This window comes from Megachile rotundata, chromosome 2 (genome assembly GCF_050947335.1).
Source record: "Megachile rotundata isolate GNS110a chromosome 2, iyMegRotu1, whole genome shotgun sequence".
Lineage (NCBI taxonomy): Eukaryota > Metazoa > Arthropoda > Insecta > Hymenoptera > Megachilidae > Megachile > Megachile rotundata.
This window is the reverse complement of record NC_134984.1, coordinates 4,050,028-4,073,257: the sequence shown is the minus strand read 5'-3', so window position 1 is coordinate 4,073,257 and position 23,230 is coordinate 4,050,028. Positions and strand designations below refer to the sequence as shown.

The 23,230-nt window shown below is 39.9% G+C and overlaps 1 protein-coding gene and 1 long non-coding RNA gene across 2 annotated transcripts in view; one reads left to right on the top strand and one right to left on the bottom strand.

Annotated features, from left to right (window-relative positions):
* Nucleotides 1-455: 455 nt before the first annotated feature.
* The window catches only part of LOC143264014 (uncharacterized), a 55,622-nt gene continuing 32,847 nt past the window's right edge, over nt 456-23,230 (bottom strand). The window contains exons 2-4 of the long non-coding RNA XR_013037353.1: nt 7,767-12,786; nt 7,588-7,667; nt 456-7,510 (exon numbers count right to left, since the gene is read on the bottom strand). This is a non-coding gene — a long non-coding RNA (uncharacterized LOC143264014). The remainder of the gene's footprint in view (nt 7,511-7,587; nt 7,668-7,766; nt 12,787-23,230) is intronic.
* Nucleotides 22,136-22,906, top strand: LOC143266610 (uncharacterized). Its single transcript, XM_076542027.1, has 2 exons — nt 22,136-22,272; nt 22,344-22,906. The coding sequence occupies exons 1-2, from the start codon at nt 22,258-22,260 to the stop codon at nt 22,773-22,775; spliced, it is 447 nt and encodes a 148-aa protein (XP_076398142.1). The 5' UTR covers nt 22,136-22,257; the 3' UTR covers nt 22,776-22,906.

Genomic DNA, 23,230 nt, shown 5'->3' with positions numbered 1-23,230 from the left:
CAACGATATCACTTCCACTGTCTAAATCACTATCGATATCTCTATCAGAACTATTCTCCACGTCTGGTAACGGAACAGCATATATTTCCTCGGTGTATGACATTTCGAAAGAGATTTTATAATTTTTAATAAATTTAACGTAAGCTTCCGATATTCGAAGGCAGTGACGGACAGTGTCAAACTAACCGAACAAGCTCCCGCTTCGATGCGGCTGGCAGAATATTTAAATATTTCAGTAAAACACAATATGGTAAATTGGGAGTGTAAAACAGTTGAAACCACAGTTCTCTATTCGTCAAACATTATTCTGCAACAATGTATCTCCCTACACAAACATGGAAATTAAGCATTACCGCTGGAGAAAAAAAAGTCACGCGTACGTGATAGCGGCCGAAAACGGTTGGCACAAGAAAGTCACGTATACGTGACAGCGGCCGGCAAAGTGTTAAGACTGATTTATGGAACCCAAAGTATTTATATTACAAAATTTATTTATATAATTACAAGCGTTGACAACATTTATATATTTTATATAATAGTTTTTACATTATGCTGTGCAGGAGAGATTGTACGTATCTCCGCGAAGCTAAGATAAATACAATTAAAAAAAGCACAACGCGACAAATCCGATTGAAGCATTAACAGTATGCCCCAGTCAGAGCATTAACAGTAAGACTAAACCGCAGATTTAAAAGTACGCCAACAAATACAAGGGTAAAAACTTCGCATAGTTAGCAGAGATGCCAATCTTTAAGTAACTTAAAATCCGTTGGGCAGAGGACGGTTGCACCAACCCTGATAGTGTCGTATTTCGATGTTATGTAATCGGCTATCCTAAACTTATTATTTTTCAAAATTAAACTATTTTATTAAAATTAATGTTATTGGAAACATTGTGATCGTCGCACAGTGATCCCAAATTAAAAAATCCAAGTCAAAATCTCGATAATGAATTTTTCGTTGGAACTATTTCAATAACTGAGTTCTGCGTTCTAATACAGGCTATTACAATTTGGCTTTAATACTGACTCCGCTAGTTTCCGGATAATAAAAGGACCGGTGTTTTCCGACGGACAGCATAGCCGTCTCGATAACACACTATCAGGTAGGGCTGAAGATACGATGATTTTGTTCGTGCGAGGCAGTAGAGCACTCTGTACTAGACATTGTCGGTAGACAGGAAACTTGAGTCAACGACTCTCAAAAATAGGTGCAGGCTTACTTGCCACCTATCGGGTTGATGGAATCGGATGCACAAAACGAGGACCTGGTCTCCGATTACGTTTCGTCGTTGCCTTATATAGTTTAGTAGCGATCGCATATTTTGCCTTCTGGCAGCCGCGATATCACAATTTGCTAGACATTGATAAGAAACGATTGCGGTTTTACAGGCATTACATCTCCCCTTCCTTTCTAGGCCGCAAAAGTCTCTTCTTTATTTCTGGACCTTGTGGTCGTGGACTATTTATTACGTACTATACATATATTACGTACTAGATATTACATACTCACGGACTATTCATAAACTTACATACTAAACTTACAAATTTGCGGATTATTTACAGACTTATATACTCGACTTACAAATTCGCGGGCTATTTACAGACTTATATACTAGAATTATCTGCAGTAGTAGTTTCTTTTGTCTCAGCAACTTGACAATAGTATGACCTCCCGGTAAGCTAATAGATAGTGGCCGCCATCGCATGAGGGCCGCCGGGTCAAGAGTGACCTCCAGTAGTTTGATTATATTATATGGTACCGGCAGTCAGGGCAGTGCTTGCGGTTGCCAGCCCTGCTCTAGTAGGTCGGTGGCGGCGGCGGCGGAGATTGCACCAAGGTGAATGGTGGCAGTTACGTCATCGATAATTATAGTGTTTGCTTTGACAAAACGTGAGCTTTGGCTATGCTTAGTCTGGCTAGTTTAATGGAGTCCCAGAAATGCTCAATGACCTTCTGGCGGGATTGAGTGAACGTCAGTAGCTCGTTTGCAGCTGATTTTTCGGTCAGAAGGAGTTCACGCACGTAATTGAGGTAGACCAGAGTACACCTCGTCGAGTCGTGCCGTGCGGTGTTGCATACAATGGTGAGTTCCATTATCCATAAATCCCAAATGCGGTGATTCCCTTGTGTGTGCTGAGCGAGCATGGTTTTGACGACACAGTTGGATTGCGGAGCAAATGTACTCCTTTCTTTCGAACTGTTTTCCGCTGTCCGAAGTGACATAACATGAATGTCCATGTCGGAAGATCACCTTCTTGCAGAATGCCTGGGTGACCGCTGAGCCTGTGGCTTATTGGAGGGGCTAGCCGCACGCTTATATTCCAAATACTCAAGTGTCCGGAGGTTGAGGCGTCAAGACTCTGTTGCAGGATTTGGTCTCTTTACTCGCGTGGGATGCATCAGGCCTCCATGTAGCCTCCGAAGCACCTCCAGATGGACGTGCTGCGGGTTAAGTGAAGGCCGAAGGACATGATCCAAAACTGGTAGAGGCCTTTTCTCGGAATCATAAAAGCGGTATTAGGCCCGCTGAAGGGTTCCGTGGATACCTGCTATTATCCATTCACCAGATCCAGCGTCGAGATGAACCGCACTTTTCGGAGCTTGTCGAGAGGGACCTGAACCTGGGACAGTGGATATACGTTCTTCTCTGTCAAACGGTTGATCTGGCAGTAGAACATGCTGACCGACAGAGGATGCTGCAATTTGGGGAGCTCTTTTCCCAGTAGTTCCTAGAGAGCCTAGTTTTATTCAGAAATCCATTCAGCCAGTATGGTCGGTTCCAGAAAGTTGGCGAATTCAGGGCATTATTAGCAGTGGTGGCCAATCTTGACGATGATCCCCATGCACTCCAGGATGTCCATCCCCAGCAATACCGCCTAGCTGAAGGTTGATAACACGGCGAGGTGGTGTGTAACAGGCTGATTGGCAACAATTGCATAGAGCTGTTCCTTATCATTAATACTAGGCTCGTCATAGATGGGCCTGCTGGCTAAAGTACCAGGCAGCGCCCAGATGGTAACACAGCTCAGCGAGGTTACTCCGCACATACAAGCAAGGTGACCTTAATGTCCACTAGGACCCGGTAGTTCCTACCATAGACAGTGAATAGAAAGTAGATCCAGCCATATTTTTTTTTACTTTTCCGGTGAACGCGGTGATGTTGTACTGCGTTCCCCGATGATGAGTGGCACGAACAGTCTAGTGACCGACAATCTGAAATGCCGCAGTAACTGTAGAACAGTCAGCTGGGGCGTCAACATTTCACGTATTCAGCGTTTCCAGTTCGGTGATATAAGCCTGGACTGTCTCATCAGAGCGTTGCTCGCAGTGAATGATTTCCTCGATCACTTTCGCAGATCACAATTTGTCAGACACCTTAGTCAGGTGTGCTGTCGGTTTAAATACCAGTTGAAAGTGCCTCCCCTCTCCAGAATAGCGCCGGCAGGCAGCGCAAATTTGAATCCTTGATCAGGCCAGTACTTGGCAGAGACCATCAAGCCGACCCAGGAAATTGCCAACGTACTTGTCAAATCTAATTCTGCTCTTTCGGAGGTAGTCCATTACAGGTAAGTCCGGTATATCGAGCGGCTGGTTGTCCTCTTTTCGGGTAGGTTTTTGCCACAAAGAACTATTTTTGTCAGGGTTGAACATAGCCTTGAAATGCTGCATCAGACGGGCTCGGAGGTCATCAATGCCGCTGCTGGCCTCCAATCCCCAAGCGGTGGCTCGTTCGACCGACTTTCGACTCATTCGTGATTACCAACTAGTCCCTGTTCGGGCGCAATATCACGCAGTCTTTGTCAGTACACCGACTCGGGCAACAAGAGTGAGTCGGATTTCATTGTCTTGTTAATTGTGTAATACTACGCGATATTTACAGCAACTTACAAACAAACTTCTCTTAACTCTAACAACGGTTTCCAGGTCACAATAGATTTGCGGACACGGCGGTTATGACGGCCGCGATGGCTTAGAAACTAGACGCGCTTAACCCTAACAGCTGTTCTCGATCGCAACAGATTCGCGGACGCAGCGGATTGGTGGCAGTTTACCGATTACGGCGATTTAACGATCACGGCGGCGCTTCAATAGTTTTGCAGTTGCAATGATTTGGAGGGTTAGAAGGGACTCTAGAATGCGGACTAGATACCCCTGGGGTAGTGGCGCCAGAGCACTCCGCTAGCTTGTAGATAGTACGCGGAATAGTGATGCGAAAGACGCGTCGTCCTCAAACATTGTCCTTTCGGGCGGTCACGGTAGCCGCCTCAGTAGCGTGCTACCCGATAAGACTAAGAATACAGCAATGTTCTCTGACGGCTGCAGAGCACTCCGTACGAGATACCGCCAACGGACAGATAAATTGAGTCAAGAATTCCAGAAAATAGAAACTTGTGTGACCTCCGTTGGATCTAGTTGCTAAACTAGGATTAAGGCATACGTACATATTATATTTACACACACACATATACATATATACTCTAATTGTTATTGTTCATACACGCGCTTATATATTAGGGGTACCGAAAAGTAATCAAAATTTTGCTGGCAAGAAACATTTATTTATTAAAGAAATCTTAAATGCTAATTAACAAAATAACTTCCATCATTTTCTAACGCCTTTTGTCAGCGTAAAGGCAATTGTTTGATTCCTTTTTTAAAAGAGTCCTTTTCATAGAAAAACTTTAAAGTCATCGAAGAAATTTTGATCACTTTTCGGTACCCCTAATATGTATATTTTTGCATTTTTGCACTATTTCCATACTCTGCGCCGTTACCACGGTACATCACTCACATTTCGAACAGCTTTCTACCTCCTTATGCTACCGACATCTATTCCCAACACTTCAGCCTAATCTATACTCCGAATCCATATCTCATCAATGACAACTCTATCCTGACCACTAATTCCATTATCTGATCTCCTTGCAAATATTATCCAACGCCGCCAACGCATTATTTAATACTCAATAACCTTTGTACATTAAGAAAACTCATTTTCAGTAGTTTCATGCGGTATTCCTTAAACTTGCTATCTGCGAGCTACTCCAAAATCCGCATGCGACGAGATAATTCGTCACCGCATTTAACTACTAGGTTCGTGTTTCGTTATCCGACGTTGGAGACAGCTAGTAAGAAACATTGTATTCATGGATATAAGGTATATTCTCGTTACACATAATCATATGCATTTGCGTTCTCACACAGATATCCTTTCATTACATGCACTACCGTTCAGAAGGGTCTGGACACTTGCTTTCGTTACATAAAACAGTTGAACTTTGTACGAAAGGTATTTAGGGCTATTATGTCATTTGCAATAATTATAATTATCTTTTTTGAGGTATCATAACGTAATAGAATTAATTTTTAAATATAAATTATACAATGAGAGTGCAAAAGTAAAATCTAATGGAACGCTTTCGATGCTAAAAAAAATCTTAGTTTCTACTTTGTTTCATTTCTATGATGCAGGACGACTTCAGAGAGTTCTTCTATATGTTTCAAGTGTTTATAAACTGTTGATAGACGTTTAGGTTCCCTCAATGGAGATAAGAATAGAGGTAATGCTATGCACTCGACAGTTTCGGTTTAGTTCGTCTGTAGCTTCTTTTCCATCGAAACATGAGTTCCAAACAAGAATTATCAATTGAAAAACGTTCTAGTATTCTAACCCTTGCAGAAAAAAAATCGATTTTAATTACTGTTGCAGATACATAAATAACTCGTATGCAACGCGAATACATATGTATTTCGCTCGTGTCCGGATACTTTTGAACGGTAATGTATATACTCTTGTGTTTATCATATATACATCCGCTTCTTATATTATTATTGGTCATTAACACTTATCGCTTCTCACCGTTATAATCTTGCGTCATTGTAATATTACACGTAAGTTATGCAACATTGCAATAATATAACGAAAATATGCTTCCATTCATCGCCGACTCAATACTGCCAACATTCAACTCCCTTTCATCTATATCCTATAGCACGAAAACCCTGAGTCCTAAATATCATACCACATAAACCTCCTCTCGAGACAAAACAATAGATAATCCATTGACCCAACTCCCCACTGTGCCTAGGAGCACTATAAAAAGGCCTTGGAAATCACATTTTGGAGGTGCATTCTGCTCCGAGCCTTTTGCCGGACATAATCGCCACCATGTTCTTATTCAAGCCACGGGTTCAAGCCTCGATTCTAACTCGAAACCACGGGTTCAAGCCCCGACAAGTTAGATCATTCTAACTTCTATTCCCAATTCCAACTCTATTCCAGTACCTACCTTGTTTACGCGTTTAATCATTAACCCCTTTAGTGCCGGATGACGATATATCGTCGTTCGCTACAATTGCCAAAGTGTCAACAACGATATATCGCTTCGTGTATAATAGCGCCTTATTCTTCGCGTTGCGAGAAAGCTTTATCTCAAAATAAATTTATAAATGACCTATAAATGATCTAATTTGATTGTAAATGATCTAATTTCGTTGCAAAAGAATTTAGAAACCGGTTTGGTTGTGACATTTTACACATTTTACGCCGATGAGGGGTGAGACTGTTTACGCTGGAGCGATAAGATGGAGACTCGACATCAGACAATCTCCTAGTGTTATATTCCTGCACCCGGCTCCGCGTAAAAAACTCTTTTATTTTACGTATAATCTTTTTTCTCTCGATGATTAAATACCGTTTCGACCACCTTTTAAGCTTAAATTGTACACCGGAAGCCAATCGTAGCTCTACTCCCATTTTGAATAAAATCTACATTATATTCATTTCTTTTCATTTATTTCTAATTAAACAAATATATTAATAATTAATAATTGCTAATTACTATAAATATTTCAAAGACTGCTATTTAGATCTCCGGTATTCTACTACGCCAATATTGTAATAATCAACATTTTATTAATTCTTAACAATCATATTGTATAAGAAACACTGTTGCAAAAAGGAGAATATTCAGGCGAGCTCTTTGCAAGAGATTTATCTTAGTTTATAAAATAACTTCAATGTTCTTGACCAGTGTCAGATAAGCATATATCTGATTACACCTGGGATCGCCAAGAGCGAAATCGTCTCCCCGATAACTACATTCCATGCAAGTTAAACGCATGTTAGACATCGCTCGCTACAAATAATATTATCCAGAGACTTTTCAGTCAGTTCCAGTTCCATTTTTCGTTTCACAAGTACCACTCTGAATTTTACTCAGTTCAGTTCTATTTCGAAATTGTACACAGTTCTCTTTTAATACGCTTGTCCATTTCTAAATTTATATTATAAAAGTTATCAAGTGCTAACTCTCGACATTCGACACAATAAGAGGCTCGTTGCAACTATGTTTCTTCATCATACTTCCAGCGTTTATACATGTGAGTTATTAAATTGTTATTTATTTCTTATATTTTCTATTGTGGTCTTATCTTGCACCCAAGCTCCCTCTTCCCATGCCGTATTACTCGCTCTTGTCGTTGAAGCAAATTTAAGCAATACATGCTAAACAAACCCGACAAATTTGGTATAAAGTTTTGGTTAGCGTCTGATGTAAAAACCTTGTAAACGATTTGCCTTACTTAGGACGTGGTGAAACCAGACCGACGTCAATACCACTCAGCGAATTTGTTGTGATGAAATTAGTTGAATCTTTCACCAACTAGAAAGAAGTCATCAAATATTAATTGAATATCTAAAACATTTTATTACACAAGAGAAACAATGGGATGAATGGCTACCACAAGCAATGTTTTCTTACAATACCAGTATACACGAAGGTACTAGATTCACTCCTCATGAATTAATATTCGGAAGGAAAACGCGACAGCCATCAAATTTTCCAATAGAAGAAACCATATGCACATACCCGGATTACGTTGACAGGTTTATTACAAAACTACATAATTTTCGAAACACCGAAAGGGCAAAATATCGTAAAAAATATTATTATGACAAAAAGATTCGACCCACGCAATACGAAACAGGTGAAGACGTATTTCTTCTCAATCCGCCACGGAAGAATAAATTAGAGAAGGAGTACTCAGGTCCCTACAAAATTACAAGGACCATAGAAGAAAACAATATAGAATGGCAAGTAGGTGGCAGAAACAAAAGAAGAATCGTTCATAAGGATCGCGTCAAGCGGGCCCATCTACCAATGAAAGATCGAGAATCGATCGAAAGATGAGCTCTTGCGCGAACAAAGGTGAGATAATTCAAATTTACCGCGCTTTGTAATTTTGCAATTGCAAATTTTACAACACATTAGAACTGGCATGTAAGAGTGTAGCTGAACGAATAGCGTCAGAAAGCGAAGCAATCGAAAAGCTGCCGTCTAAGAGAGTGGAAGTATCAAAAATGTCTTGCAAGAATTTCGACGATATTTTGAAAAATGGACAACCTGGGGCAAACAAGCCAACAGATTCTGGCGGGTATTTGCATCAGAGATAAACGATTGGCTTTTTCGTATAAATACAATCAAAATTTGGGACGACTTTGCTTAAATTGTCAAGCAAAGAATCAAGCTTCCATTATATTTTAACAAAAATAATATAATCTAATTTATATATAATATATTTATATGTGTATACAGGGACACATCATTTTATAAAACAGGACTCTGCATTGCGCAAAACCCACTGCATGAGATGCAGAATGAGGCTGACAGACACGATGCCAGCCATGGCTTGTACGGATTGTAGGGAAAGAATACTCAATCTAGATGAAGAGGAAAATGAAGCATACAATGCCGGGGTGTTAATGAACAAGGAAAACATCTACCCCATAACAGAATTGGGAGACATTGAGCTCCAGGATGGACAGATAACTTTCAACGTCTACTAATATTTTCTTTCTACATATTTTATATTTGATTATTTTATATATATATACATATACAGTGAGGAGCAAAAGTGAACACACATACGATATTTTTACAAAAATGAAATTTTATTCAATGTTTCCATATAGAATAAAAAAAAAAAAATACATAGTATTAAGTAGAATGTTTTAGATTTCCAAAAAAGTTTTACCCGTTATGATGTCATTAATATTTTGATAGATACAAATGTTTTCTGTGTAGTCGGTTTTGCACCGCATCAGAAAATTTGTGGTTGAGAAACCTAAAGATAGCTTTGTAAACAAAGACCAGTGTTGTCTGAAATCGGGAATTCTCTAGTAGTTGCACTGTTGTTGTTCGTGCAGTAACACACATTAACATACTGTCATGAAAACATTATCTAAAACTGTGAAAGATAGTATTATTTCTCTATTAAAATCTGGCTTATCAACGCGAAAAGTTGCCAAAAGGCTTGCAGTCAGTCAAGCTGTGGTACATAAAATAAGAAAACGGAATTGTAGTGAAGTTCCTACATCTTTCGGAGGACGTCCAAAATTATTGTCTTGTCAGGACAAGCGGCGATTAACAAAATACATAACTTCGGAAGTCGCGACGACGGCGTCAATGGCTTCAAAATTGTTAGAAAGCGATGTTGGAAAGAAAATAAGCAAATGGACCGCTCGAAGAGCATTAAAAGAAGCTAATTTTACATCAATGGAGAAGAAGAAGAAACCTGCTCTTTCAAAGAAAAATATTAAAGCTCGTTTGTGTTTTGTCAAAAAGTATATAAATTGGAATGCCGAACAATGGAAGAGCGTAATTTTTTCAGATGAGTCCAAAATAAATCGAATTTTATCGGATGGACGTTCTTGGTGCTGGAAACGGAAAGGTGAACCGCTTTTGCCCCGTCATGTCAAACAGACAATTAAATTTGGCGGTGGTTCACTCATGACATGGGGTTGCATTTCGGCGTATGGTGTAGGTCCATTGTATCGAATTGAGAGCTCGGTAAACCAATACACTTACAAACACATTTTAGAACAAAATTTGTTGGACGTTGTCGATAATATGCCGGTACCAGAATGTGATGTTGTTTTCCAACACGATAACGCCCCTGCACATTCTGCGAAAAGCATAAAAAATTGGCTCGAGGCTTAACAATTTCAAATGATGGTGTGGCCTGCTCAAAGTCCGGATTTAAATCCTATCGAAAATGTCTGGGCATATTTAAAAATGAAGCTAGCAAATGAATACAGTGCTCCCCCAACAACAATAAATGATTTGTGGCAAAGAGTGCAGCATCAGTGGTATTCTATTACTCCAGAATACTGCGAAAATATAATTTCAAGTATGCCTAAACGCATTCATGCCACTATGAAGACCAAAGGCTTGTGGACAAAATATTAAATGTACAAAAATATGAAATGTTTCGTTGAAAATGAATTGTGGTGCAAAACCGACTACACGGAAAACATTTGTATTTATCAAAATATTAATGACATCATAACGGGTAAAACTTTTTTGGAAATCTAAAACATTGTACTTAATACTATGTATTTTTTTTTTTTTATTCTATATGGAAACATTGAATAAAATTTCATTTTTGTAAAAATATCGTATGTGTGTTCACTTTTGCTCCTCACTGTATATATGTCGGAAACAGAGCGCGCCAAGGGAACGGAGCGTTGGCGCGCCCGAGAATAATAACAACAGATAAGGATTATTCACGCCGGATTATAGGCGATAAGCGAGGAGCGAGCGAAAAGTAGGACGAAGACACGGAGGGTCATTCGAGGTTTACCTCTCAAACGCGAAAGACGTGTCCTGGAAAATCACTGCTATTTGTAATAAAGAAAAAGAAATAAAATAAAGTGTTCCTAATTAAAAATGTCGAACCCTCCTTCTGCCTATTCCCCGATATTAGAAGTGGGATCTGAACGCACAGACGATTCTCGGAGGGAACAGGAAGAAAAAGACATTCAGTGGCGCGAGTTATTCGAACAAACAAAATGGAAGAACTATTAGAAGAAGAACTCAATCTTGAAAGAGCATACAGAAGAGACCCGATATTCTGAAAGGACAGACATCTATCATCAGCTTTAATTAGTTCAGAAATAGACTTCCTACTGAAGAACAGACAATCCTCAAGGATTGAAAAAGGAACACAGAAGTCTTCTCAAAACACTAGTAGAAGTAGACCTTCCTAAAAAGCTCTCTGAAGACTTCATCCCTTGGAACTTAAAAAACAAAGAACTTTACTCTCGCACAGATGCACCTCTAAATGAACTGTCAACATGTCTCCTTATAGCACAACAAGCCTTGCGAATTTCCACAAGAGACTATTGCCAAGAAGAAAAGATAGTTAGTGTAATCCTTACACACCTCTTGACCTTACTTTACAAAATAAAAACCAACTTTGACAACACAATGACAAAAATCGCATACTCAACAGAATTTTCTTGCAAGTATAAAATTGGTTGTGTGTTTTTTGAGACTCATGGAAATCTACATCTCGTCTTTATCAAATCGACTGGTGTTTTCATTATCACCCATTCTCTTGTAGCAGTACGTGATATATGCAACTCATGGTTTGATATTCTTCTTTATAGTTATGTCTGCAGAGACAAGTATCCACCTTACAATTCCTCCAAGAAGTTGTATCAACACTAAATTTAGGCTCACAATTGGTTACAGAAAAGGGAAAACATGCCTATAATATTCTTAAGGTGGTATTGTCTCTTCCTGCTGATGTTCAGACACCCTTTTGTCAAGAAAGCAACTGCTCGCATTTGTACAACAAATCAAGTCCTTATGTGACTTGAACTAGCAGGTCTCTGGAAATGTTTTGGTCATTCTGATATATTAGGTCATCCCATAAGTTCGTACCGACTTTCGTGTATACATTTCAAGTGTCGATGTATAAACACACGGCGTTTAGGGACCAGTGCACTTGAGCTTAGCTGTTCGAGAACAGTCTAGAGCAAATTTTCGTGGGTATAAGATCGTAGTATAGTGAAGCTAGTGACTTTTAAGAGGAAAAAATCATGAGTGAAATGCGTGTCCATTTTCGACATATCATGTTATATGAATTTCGGAAAGGAAGTTCTGTAACAATTGCTACGAAAAACATATGTGCTGTGTACGGAGAAAATGCCCTTTCATCTCCCACCCGTAGGAAGTGGTTCCAACGTTTTAGAGGTGGTAATTTCTGTTTAGAAGACGAGGAACGCTCCGGGCGTCCTTCTCACAAGGGACCATCCCAAAGTGATAATTTCTGATTCTGATGAAACTTGGATATAATGTAGTTCTCGAAAAAATATTCGACACGTATTTTTTTTAGCTGCCATCATTCATGTTAAGGGGGTGAAAATAGCCCTCAAAGTGGGGGGTGAGAATCACGTTTTGTGGAATATCTCGGTAACCAGTAGAGCTAAAGGGATGGTTTAAATTGCAAAGTTGTGCATACTATTCTTGTACTTAGAATTATTCTTGCGTTACCATTTGCGAACTTAGAAATATTATCGATTCTTGTATTATCATATTTTCAATATATCGTTGTGATTTGGAAATATTCTTCTATATTATTCCATTATTCCTTTCTTATTTTTAACTTTCGCATTTAGATTAAACCTTCGGTTGAATAACTTTCAATCGTTGCCTACTTAAATAAAATAAAGCAGGACTTAGAAGTAAAATCACGCTTGTTAAATTTAGTTCGTGAGAACCGAATAAGAGTTTGAGGCTCTCGGCTCTTTATTTCCAAGCTAATCCTTCTTTTAAAAATCTCGGTGGTGTCTGGACGCGCCGCACGCCGTAGATTTCCTTCATTTCAAATTAATTCCGAAGTGATGTCTGGACGCTCCGCACACTTCATTCCTCTTACCTAAAATAAGGACTCTGGTGTCTGGACGCGCCGCACATTGTCCTTGTCCTTTGATACCTGAGGGCCATAAACGCGGGTTACACGCAACGGACCATAGTATTAGGATTTATTAGCCGTTTGGGCAGTAGAGTATTACCGCTTTATTCTATTTCATTCAAGTTTAACCATTGTATTAAATTCACCTGCCTATGAGTACTCCGAGGAATGGGTAAAACGCGACGTGGAGGTAGAAAGTTTCAACTCCGCAAAATCGTCAGTCAATTTTTTAAATTCTGCCGCGGAAGTAAATAATATCTTGCGAACACCGGCTATACCATAGATCGTTGACGAGACACAGCTGCACAACGTGAATATAATATCAGTACGCGGAATAAATATCCAAACAGTCCGTCTGGTCACCAAGTCGCGCGCCCCGAAACCTAACTCCGCGCTATCTCGTCACGCGTCAACATCCGCCGCCGCAGTCGCGCCCGAATCTAAACAAACCGCGCCAAGTGTCGCCGCTGAACCTGTCAACCCTTGGACTCCTCGCACCGTTATATACAAGAATTCCCTACCGTCTTTGGAAAATATTTCGTCCACCGATCCTAGATACGAACATTACCGTCTTAAGCATCTAAAACGGGAATCTAAAAAGTACATTCTGATTAAACCAACCGAGGGAGTCCCGGCCTTAACGACGGACGGAAGCGCCACGTGGCCAAAAGCCTGCTAAAATCCTTTTATTCCGCAAAAATTTTAATTTTTCGATTCCTTGCACGCCACGACGTGACACAGTCACATAGTAAAAAGGGCACGGCGGAGTGGGCCCCACCAATTTTGAAGTAAGACAAGCGCAAGCGCGAACGGACTCCCCCCCAATCGTTACCACGAACACCGAACCTACATATGGGGCGCGGATCGAAAGTTCGCTCTCTTGCCTTTGAACTCCTAATGAGTCAAGACACATTGATAAAAAGGGTCTGTATAAACCACATCAATCGCAAGCAATACTACAATTACAAAAGTCTTCGTGTTCTGGAAGAGCTTCCGATCGACGAATTAATGACTCTTTACAATCTGCGCTTATCATCATGCTGGGTACAGAAAATTTTTCTTTTTCTTATATACGTGTTAAAATTTTTTATAAAATCGTCTGGAATTTAGGGCAAACGGAAGCGTGGCTGCCGCGCGGGCAGAAAAGTGTAGGCGAAAAAGCTGCAACTCCTGGAAGAAAAATTCCTCGAGCAAGTGTTCGGGCCGGAAGTGGTGACAAAGACAGTAAAACGGACACAGAGACGATATCGCGCGCAGTGCCGTTACTGAAATACGACGTGCTGGACACAGATAGTGCCATTAAAGTGTTTAACCACCGAGAAATTCCCGACGAGGTGCTGTGTGACTTTTACCGAGCATTTCGCGAGGACCAGTAGTTGTGTCCGCCACAAGTAAGTGAGTTTTGCGAACAGCATGCCTTCTCAACCGGGTGGCAACCAGAAGACAACCACGATGGAGCTTCGGCCCAGGCAGACAGAGCAGATGAGCGAGGATGAAGTTGTCATCGTCCGGAGGCAACAGATGGAGAAGGAGAAACGCCTCCGGGAGGAGGCTAGGAGACTCGACGACGAGAGGCGCAAATTGGAGCAGGCTCGTCTACGAAATGAGGCCCTGTTGGCGAAAATCCAGGGCACGGAGAAAGACCGGGGCGCGATTCCAAGGAAAACGGACATCCCCGAGGATCCACCCGCAAGAATGGAAGTACCGAGCGCCGATATCGGAGGTGAATCTGTCAATTATACGTTAAATGAGGCCGTGAAGATGGTGCCAGCATTCAACGGTACAACACCGACGTTACTCACGTTCACCTGAGCGTGCAAATGAGCTCGACAGCTAATTCCTGCACACGCCGCACAGTGGCGAAAAACGACGAAAACGTGGACAAAACTCAAAAAATGAAAATCGTAATTCTTGAAATCTATTTAGTGGAACTAGTTTATCAGGAATCTGTGCATACTGTTTTCACAGTTTTAATGATTTTATTATTATCGTTTCGAAGATATGAGCCACCAAAGTTGAACATTTTTTAAAATCAATTTTCTCCGGGTAAAGTTTAACTTAATGCTGTTCATCATTTTTCAAATATTATGTTTATTCACTAATATCGGCTTTTTATATGATACTTTAGTATTATAATAGTGCAAATTACACAACAAAATGTTTATTTTTAACACTGATATAGAAAGAGATATAAACCATAGACATATTTAATGTTTATGTAAGGAAAAAGTTGTGATCTTCACCTCGGTTCATCTACCAAATAGATTTAAATGAAAGCTGGAAGCTTCCCGAACAAGGATCTGTAATAATATCTTGCGGTAATTTGCGGTCTTCTGAGTTATTTACATTTTTGTGCATACGCGCACCCTATTAGCGCGTGCTTCAACAGCAATTCCGGATGCTCCACGGTCGATGAAGTTTAACATAATACTTCTTAATTATTATTTAACTATTATATTTATCCAGGTTTATTGGCATTTTTGATGATATTTTAGTCTAATAATTATGTAGGTTCCACATCAAAATGTTTATCTTTAACACTGATATAAACTGACAATGGAGATATAAACTATAAACGTACTTAATGTTTATGTAATGTAAAAGTTGTGAATTCCATCTCGGTTCACCTACCAAGTAGGCTTAAATGAAAGCTGGAAGCTTCCTAAATAAGAATCTGTAACGATATCTTGCGGTAATTTGCGGTCTTCTAAGTTATTCACATTTTTGTTCACTGCGCGCCTTATAAGGGACATTACCCAATGGCCAATCGTCGATCTTGATGCGCTTTGAGTATGATATAGAACGCAAAAAAATATTTCACACGTATTTTTTTTTATCGGCCATCGTTCATGCTGAAGGGGTGAAAATGGCCCCCAAAGTTGGGGTTGCAAAACATATTTTCTCGAATATCTCAGGAACTATTAGGCCTAGACAAAAAATTAAAAGTGCAAATTTTTCTGTTTTAGAAGGCCAATAATATGGCCTAAGTGGATTTTTGAAAAATTTATTTGTTTAAAAAATATGTTAAAAATTAACATTATTTTGCAAATTTTTTAAATAAAACTTTGTACTATTTTGATCAAATTTTACACATGTAAACTATAGGTCAAAAGACAAAATACGGATAAATTGAAATTTTTAATTTCGCTTGTGGAAAAAATATTATTGTCGTTGAAGTTATACGTACATTTTATACCTTCCGTTCGGTGCACAATTGATTTTTATACGTAATATTCTGGAAATTGTATTATATTACATTTTTTACACTAACATATTTAAAAAAAGAATTTGAAGGTCCAAAGGTGCCTGTATAAAAATATGCCGTTTGAGTCAGATATCGCATTTGATCCGCATTATGGGCGCGTACTGGTGGCAGTATTCGACGCACGGAGGATCTTAACGCGTAAATTGTACTTGTGCGAAGTATAATATCTTCATAATGATGTAGAATACGTGCAATTAAAGGAATTACATCTGTTGATCAAGAATTGCTTTATGATTGTAAGATATATAGTAACACTGAAATTATAGTCTTTTTATAATTTTCAAAATTATGTCTTTTATTTTGAAATGAATTTCTAATGTATTATAATGTATTCTAATGTATTCTAATGTATTCTAATGTATTAAAAAATTAATTTATAACACTAATATAATCACCTTATCAAAAAACATTTGAATAATTTATCTCAGAATCGAAGATATTAGTTTTGTCCACATTTTCACCGTTTTTCGCCACTGTGCGCCGAGGGAACGCTAGTCAAGTTGATCGTCGGACGTCTGAGTGGGCATGCAGCTGCTGCCGTGGAAGACGAGGAAGCGGACACCGCGGCGGAATTGTGTAACCTGTTTAACCCATTGACTGCCAGACATATTTAGAGCGTCTTGCCCTGGGTGCCAAGGTTTTATTTTGAAGAATACATGAAATTTTACAAAATATAATTATATTAAGTTACTGATATAATATTGTAATAGCATTTACAGTAATAAATAGAATTTTTCATTCACCTTTTTAAAATATTTTTAACTGAAATGGCCATTTGTAATTAATCTAAAATTGCAGCACGCACTACGAGATATCTCGTAGCTGGCAGTTTTGATACACACGCTTACTACGAGATATCTCGTAGCTGGCAGTCAATGGGTTAAAGACATTTTCGGACCTCAGCGAACCATCGACCACTATCGCGGCAAGCTAGCGAACACATATATGAAGAGCGGTGAGCACATATTAGACTTCATAAACCGTGTGAAAGATCTCCGCGACGCGATTCTCGACTGCGACCGATGCATGCCAGACGTGGACGAGATTAATAGTTTCGTAAAAAATTGTTTCATTAACGTGTTAATGTCATCGTTGCGTATGGAGGTGAAACAGTTCGCGTCCTAGCCATTGAAATGCGTGTTTACGGAAGCGATCTCGGGTTCAAACGGCTCGAATTAGAAAAATCAAGGCAGGGTCGTACTGAAACGCGCCGCGTAAATTTTGAAAGACGCGATCAAACACCGGAATGACGCGAACGCAGGTTAAGTAGTCCACCGCGTCGAGACTCGTGGCGGTCAACATCTCCCGCTCCGCCGCGAAATTCCCGGCCAGACAGCGGATTTGATCAATGCATCAGGTGGAGAGACGTGATAGTACCATTTGATACGGGAAGAGTTATACCCGACACAGGGTATGCTGCTCGGCGGGAATTGGCGCCGAACGTAATAATGGGTGACGCGTTGGTAAAGGTAAATCGGGGAAGGGCGATCGTAAGGGTCGCGAACTTCTCGGATGAAGAGATTGAGCTGGAGGAACCACTCTTGCAGGTAGAGGACGTCGAGGTGATTTTGCAAATCCCGACATACTGAGGGCCCAACGCGGTTGTCAATACTATCACGACCCAAGGGAATTCGAGTCGCGAGCGCGTAAATAAAATCCTGGAATTAATCGACTTATCACACCTGAATGCGGAAGAGATAGAACACGTCGAGAGTTTGATTCATGAACATCACGATATCTTTCACCTCCCGGGAGAATACTTAGGGAAAACGCACGTACTCAAGCACCGAATTCCCACCACGGATAATGTCCCCGTGCACGTTAAGCAATATAGCTATCCCCCGGTTCATAAGCAGGAAATAGACAAGGAAATGCGCGAACTCCTGGCCAATGATATAGTACGGCCCTCGACGTCTCCATACAACTCACCATTATGGATAGTCCCGAAGAAGCCTGATGCACAGGGAAAAAAACGTTGACGAATGGTCATCGACTTTAAGGCGTTGAACGAAAAATCCATAGCCGATGTGCACCCTATCCCAAACATAGTGGAAATTCTGGACCAGTTAGGGAGTGCCAAATACTTCAGCGTTTTCAACTTAAGAGTGGGTTCCATCAGGTAGGAATGGCGAAAGAGGACGCAGACAAGACAGCTTTCTCCACGCCTTTCGGTCATTACGAGTTCTCCCGCATGCCTTTCGGGTTGAAAAACGCACCCGTAACCTTCCAACGACTTATGAACGTGGTACTCACGGGACTCCAGGGATTAGGGATCCGAATTGTTCGTGTATGTAGACGATATCGTAAACTATGCCAGCTCGCTGCAAGAGCACCGCGACAAATTTAATAAATTAGTCAAACGACTTCGACAGGCAAACTTAAAATTAGAGCCCACGAAATGTAATTTTCTGCGTCAGGAGGTTGCGTATTTGGGACACGTGATTGGCAAGGATGGGGTTAAGTCCTGTCAGGAAAAGGTAATAGCGGTCCGAAATTTTCCGACGCCTACATCGGCCAAGAATGTAAGGGAATTTTTGGGTCTCGCGGGATACTACCGTCGATTCATCAATAGGTTCTCGCAAATTGCAAAGCCTCTTACGGTTTTATTAAAGAAAACTAGTAAGTTTGTGTGGGGACCCGAACAGGTATAGGCATTCGACACCCTTAAGGGGTAACGCCACTCTAGAAGTCAGAAAAAAATGTGATTTTCGGGAATTTTTAAAGTAATAACCGTACAAGTTATAAAGTCAGAATAAAAAAGGCTTTATTAGATGTGTTTTGAAGATGGTTGGTAAATTTTTATAAACAATTTGCACTAAAAATGGCGGCTGTAGGTGCTAGCAAGCAACAACACTATTTCTTCAAAAAATCCAAAAATTTCTCATATTATATACCAAAATCTATGGAACATCGTACGGAAATTAAAAAATATTAATAATTGTTAATTTAGTGTAGACATGAACAAAAAGTTTCGAAAAACGGCAGAAAATTCAGCATTAAATTGTTAATAAAAAGTTAAGTAGTTAATTAATCAAAAAATCCGAACGATGTTCACTGCGTTATACTATTTTGCACCCCTCCACGAAATTTCAAGTCGATTAGTTAAAAACTTTTTGAGTTATTTGTCCGGCCAGTTCAAATAAAGTGATTTCGAGAAAAACGCGTTTAAAGTTTTGATTGCCATTCGGCATAAGAAATTTGTTATATAACTTTAATCAGCGATGCCTGCACCATATATTTGGCTTTCTATATTAACATACTCCACGTCCTTTTCCTTCTTACAGGATCTAAGATTCAATCTCGACATTTTTGAAGCTTCATTCAAGAATCGTTCTGAAAACTCTATGCATTGGGCGTCGGCTTGTAGGCAAATATTGTAACAATTTTCTCCGACAGACATATCCAAGGCTTTTATTAGTTCCATTATAGTGAATAGTCCATCTTTGAATATGCAAGCAGACATTTTTTCGACGGATTCATGGTGTTAACGGTGTTGTCTAAACCATAATAAATATTCAATTCATCAATGAGTTTTCCTAACAAATTTCCATTTCCTTCAAAAAACTTTGTCTATTTTTTCAAATGGGGGGTCATTGTTTATTAACCTAGCTGAATCGGGCCTTTTACCTTTACCCAGGTCCGTTCTCTACGCTGATTACACTGTCCAACAAATTTAAACTTTTTTATGTTTTGCAATACCCATTGGGTGATCGTTGTAGAGATTCTCGTCCTGAACAAGAATCCGAAAACCGAATTGCTCTGTTACCCTCAGTTTTTGAAAAACACGAGCTTTTGTAAAAACACGTGTTTTGGGTAGAAAATGTGATATTGCGAGAAAACTAAAAAAGCTAGGACATTCAAATTAATTTTAAAAGATAGACGAGAGTGTCCCGAATAAATTGGAATATATAGTTGTTATATTGCATAATTCTAAATAGGTGTAAATATTGATGAAAGTCTAAAAAACGGCCGTTGTACGCATTTCCTATGTATTATTTTTGCATTTTTAGAAAAAGTTATTTATGTAGTGCAAATTCGCTATACAGTATCGAATTCTATAGACATTTCTGATGAAGAAACTATGCGGGGTAAGCGTTGTAGCTGTATGCAATTCCAGTAAATCGAAAAAATATCTGCCGGGAGCACGGACGCGGCGTTTTGCCGCCAGGCGGCCATAGCTCGCTCTCCTCGCCAAGTCAGTGCCGTAGCTACGCGCAATCAACATCAATGATGGGGCTTAATATACATCCACTTTTTACAATTACAATGTTTAATTTTTTTTAATATTATTATTTCATAATTATTATTATTCATATTTTGTTATTATTCGTTATTATTTTTAGCTACCAACGATACAATTATAAAATATTATAACTCAAAATTTAAAAATCAAATGATTGAGGACAGTTTTGAAATCTGTTTATAATATAGAAAAAATACAATGTATACAATAGAAAGTTGCCTGCTAAATAAACCATATTGTTCACAGTTTGAAATAGCGTTGAGTTATTTAACGATTCTCAGATACCGCGTCCGTTAATTTCCATAAAGAATACAATGTTTTAATATTTGTAAAAAACCATTAAACAGTATAACTGTCGTTTTTACGAATTCTGAACCCTCTAGGGCAGCAATAAACTCATGAAGCCTTTACGAACCCTGCGAGTTTCTTTAAAGTTACCGTTTGCCTGCGTTTATTACCGGTAATAGTTCTTTAGCTTTTCGCTGTCTCTAAAAACATGTTTTCTCAACGTCTAGGCGCATCCTAATTTTATTGCTTGCTAAGGTCAAGGGTTCAGACAATAAACCAAACTATCGACATGACCATTTCAGGGTTTTTCCCGAATTTCATGACGTCACATGTAGGCGGTCACTTAATAACCCTCACCACGAATTTTTTAAACGAATCACAGAAAACTACCCCCTTCAAACACACCCACACGAGTTTACTTGTATGTACCACGTTTCTTAACTCTAACAGGAAAATTTTTGTAACAACAGTCAAACAGTAAAACATTCGTATCCGAGATTTCGGCGGCGAAACATTAAAACGATCTTAGTTTCCAACTTTAACGAACAGTGTGAATGGAACACATTAAGAGTCTTTGGTTGAGTTTCGATCGTACAAACACTTTAGTGCATACATTGTGATTAATTATAGTGAATAGCGTGTTTTTGTCTTATTATAGTTATTGTAATTATAGTTATCATAGTTATTATTATAGTTATTATTATTACGTTCCACCTCCTCCCCACTACCCATATTTTTTCTTTTTCTCGCATATACGCACACTAATATTACAACTTGGGTAAAATCCCAAGTCCGCTGCGAACGACAGTTATGCATTAAGTCCACGCGGATAATAAGGCCGCATCAGCGCTTATTCTTTTATAAACGCTGACACATCATCAGCACTTTATAACATAGAGCAACACAATATGTAATGCGTGATCAACGAACTAAAGACGCTGCTCAAGCATTTAGGCAATTAGATATACGACCAATTGTACGTGCCCGATAAGCTCGCTCCAGCCGATATACGATATTTTACCATCCGTCGCCCAACGGTTGCATAGATGCTTAATCCGCAACGATATTCAGTTGCATACGGTGTCAACAAAAAAGCGTCGGGCACCTGGTCCCACGCAGCGCCAGCGCCAATCGCGCATCCTGAGGCGATAAGCGCGCATTAATATACGGGCCCAAGAGTCAGTCAGTCGCCATCAGTCACAGTCAACAAGAATTCAATCAGTTACAATCAACAGCAGTACAGTCAGTTAGTCAGTCGTTCGCAGCAGATCATAACTACACGTAAGTCTTTAAATAATTGTTTTGTCCATTCGGTTTTCTTTCCACTTGCCTCCCCTTATCCTCGATTGACGCTCGGACGTCGGAAGTCGGTATATCGAAGTCGCTTTACGGGGATTTACCAAGTGCGGTTGTGGTATAGCGCGAACAATCCTCATAGTCACTACCGTCAATTGATATACGGTACGCGTCAGTAAACCATACTTAATCTTTTCCTTGGATACAGGGCCGCCCCAACGCCCCCCAGTGTCTGCCTTAAATACTGGTTAGCCCCAAGAGCACCCGATTGTCAGGTTCGTCAGTCCTGGTGAGCTACCGAGGCTCCCGGACGGCTACCTGCATCTGGTAGGTGCTTCCAGGCTACCGATTCGAGGCAGCAGCTTGAGGCTTGAGCGTAAGGCAGCGCAGTTGATCCAACATGGAACAAATTAAGGTGAACCATCAGTCTTAGCTTCGTCGTTACGATTAATTCTGGATTGTATCTAAAAGTTCATTTCCATATAGACCTCGAAATACCCCAACCGCACTCGCACTAAGAGACCCAATAAGAAGCAACGTCAAGGAGGAGTAAGGGAGAGACTCCGACGTGAAAGGCGGAAAAGACGTGAGAAGACCTCGCGTCCCCAACTACAGCCCCCCGTCGAGCCGGAACCTCCCTGTCCCCCTCATTCAATAGCCGCGACTATTTCAATTCAGGACCGCGAGCCCGAAATTATAATAATCTCTAGCGACGAGGAGGAAAGGAAGACCCCCTCTCCTCCTCCAGAGATCTTAGACACTGCAACAGCTATCAAAGTCGCGCAGCATAACGAAATACCAGTCCCCATTTTAAAAACGTTTATAAAACACCACGACGAAATATGGGGCGGTTCAGCACCGCTCGAGCTATATGAATGGTGCGAACAAATGTATCAGATATATAACCCTATAGAATAAAGGTACTTTTTAACACTTCCGAGCGTTCCTTCTTTCTCGCTCATTCCAACCGTACCCGTACGTAACATTATAGTTATAGTTATAGTTATTTTTATAGTTATTATAATCTTACAAATATTTGTAAGTTATAGTGTTTTTTATAATGTTTTTTGTGTAAAGTAATAATGTCGCGATCGTGTTTAAATTCGCCAGACTCTTTTTGTTATATTTGTGGGGAGGTAGTTCTACGATCTCAGTGTAGAAGTGTAACACCTCTGATAAAGTTCGCGTATGAACATTATTTTCGATGTGCTCTTAGTGATCAGGATAAGCAGTGGGCTCCACACGTTTGTTGCCAACGTTGTGCAACGACCCTTCTGGCTTGGGTAAGGGGTAAACGAAAATCTATGCCATTCGCGATTCCAATGGTATGGAGGAAATCCACTACTTTTGCTTATGTCAGATTTCTGGCATCA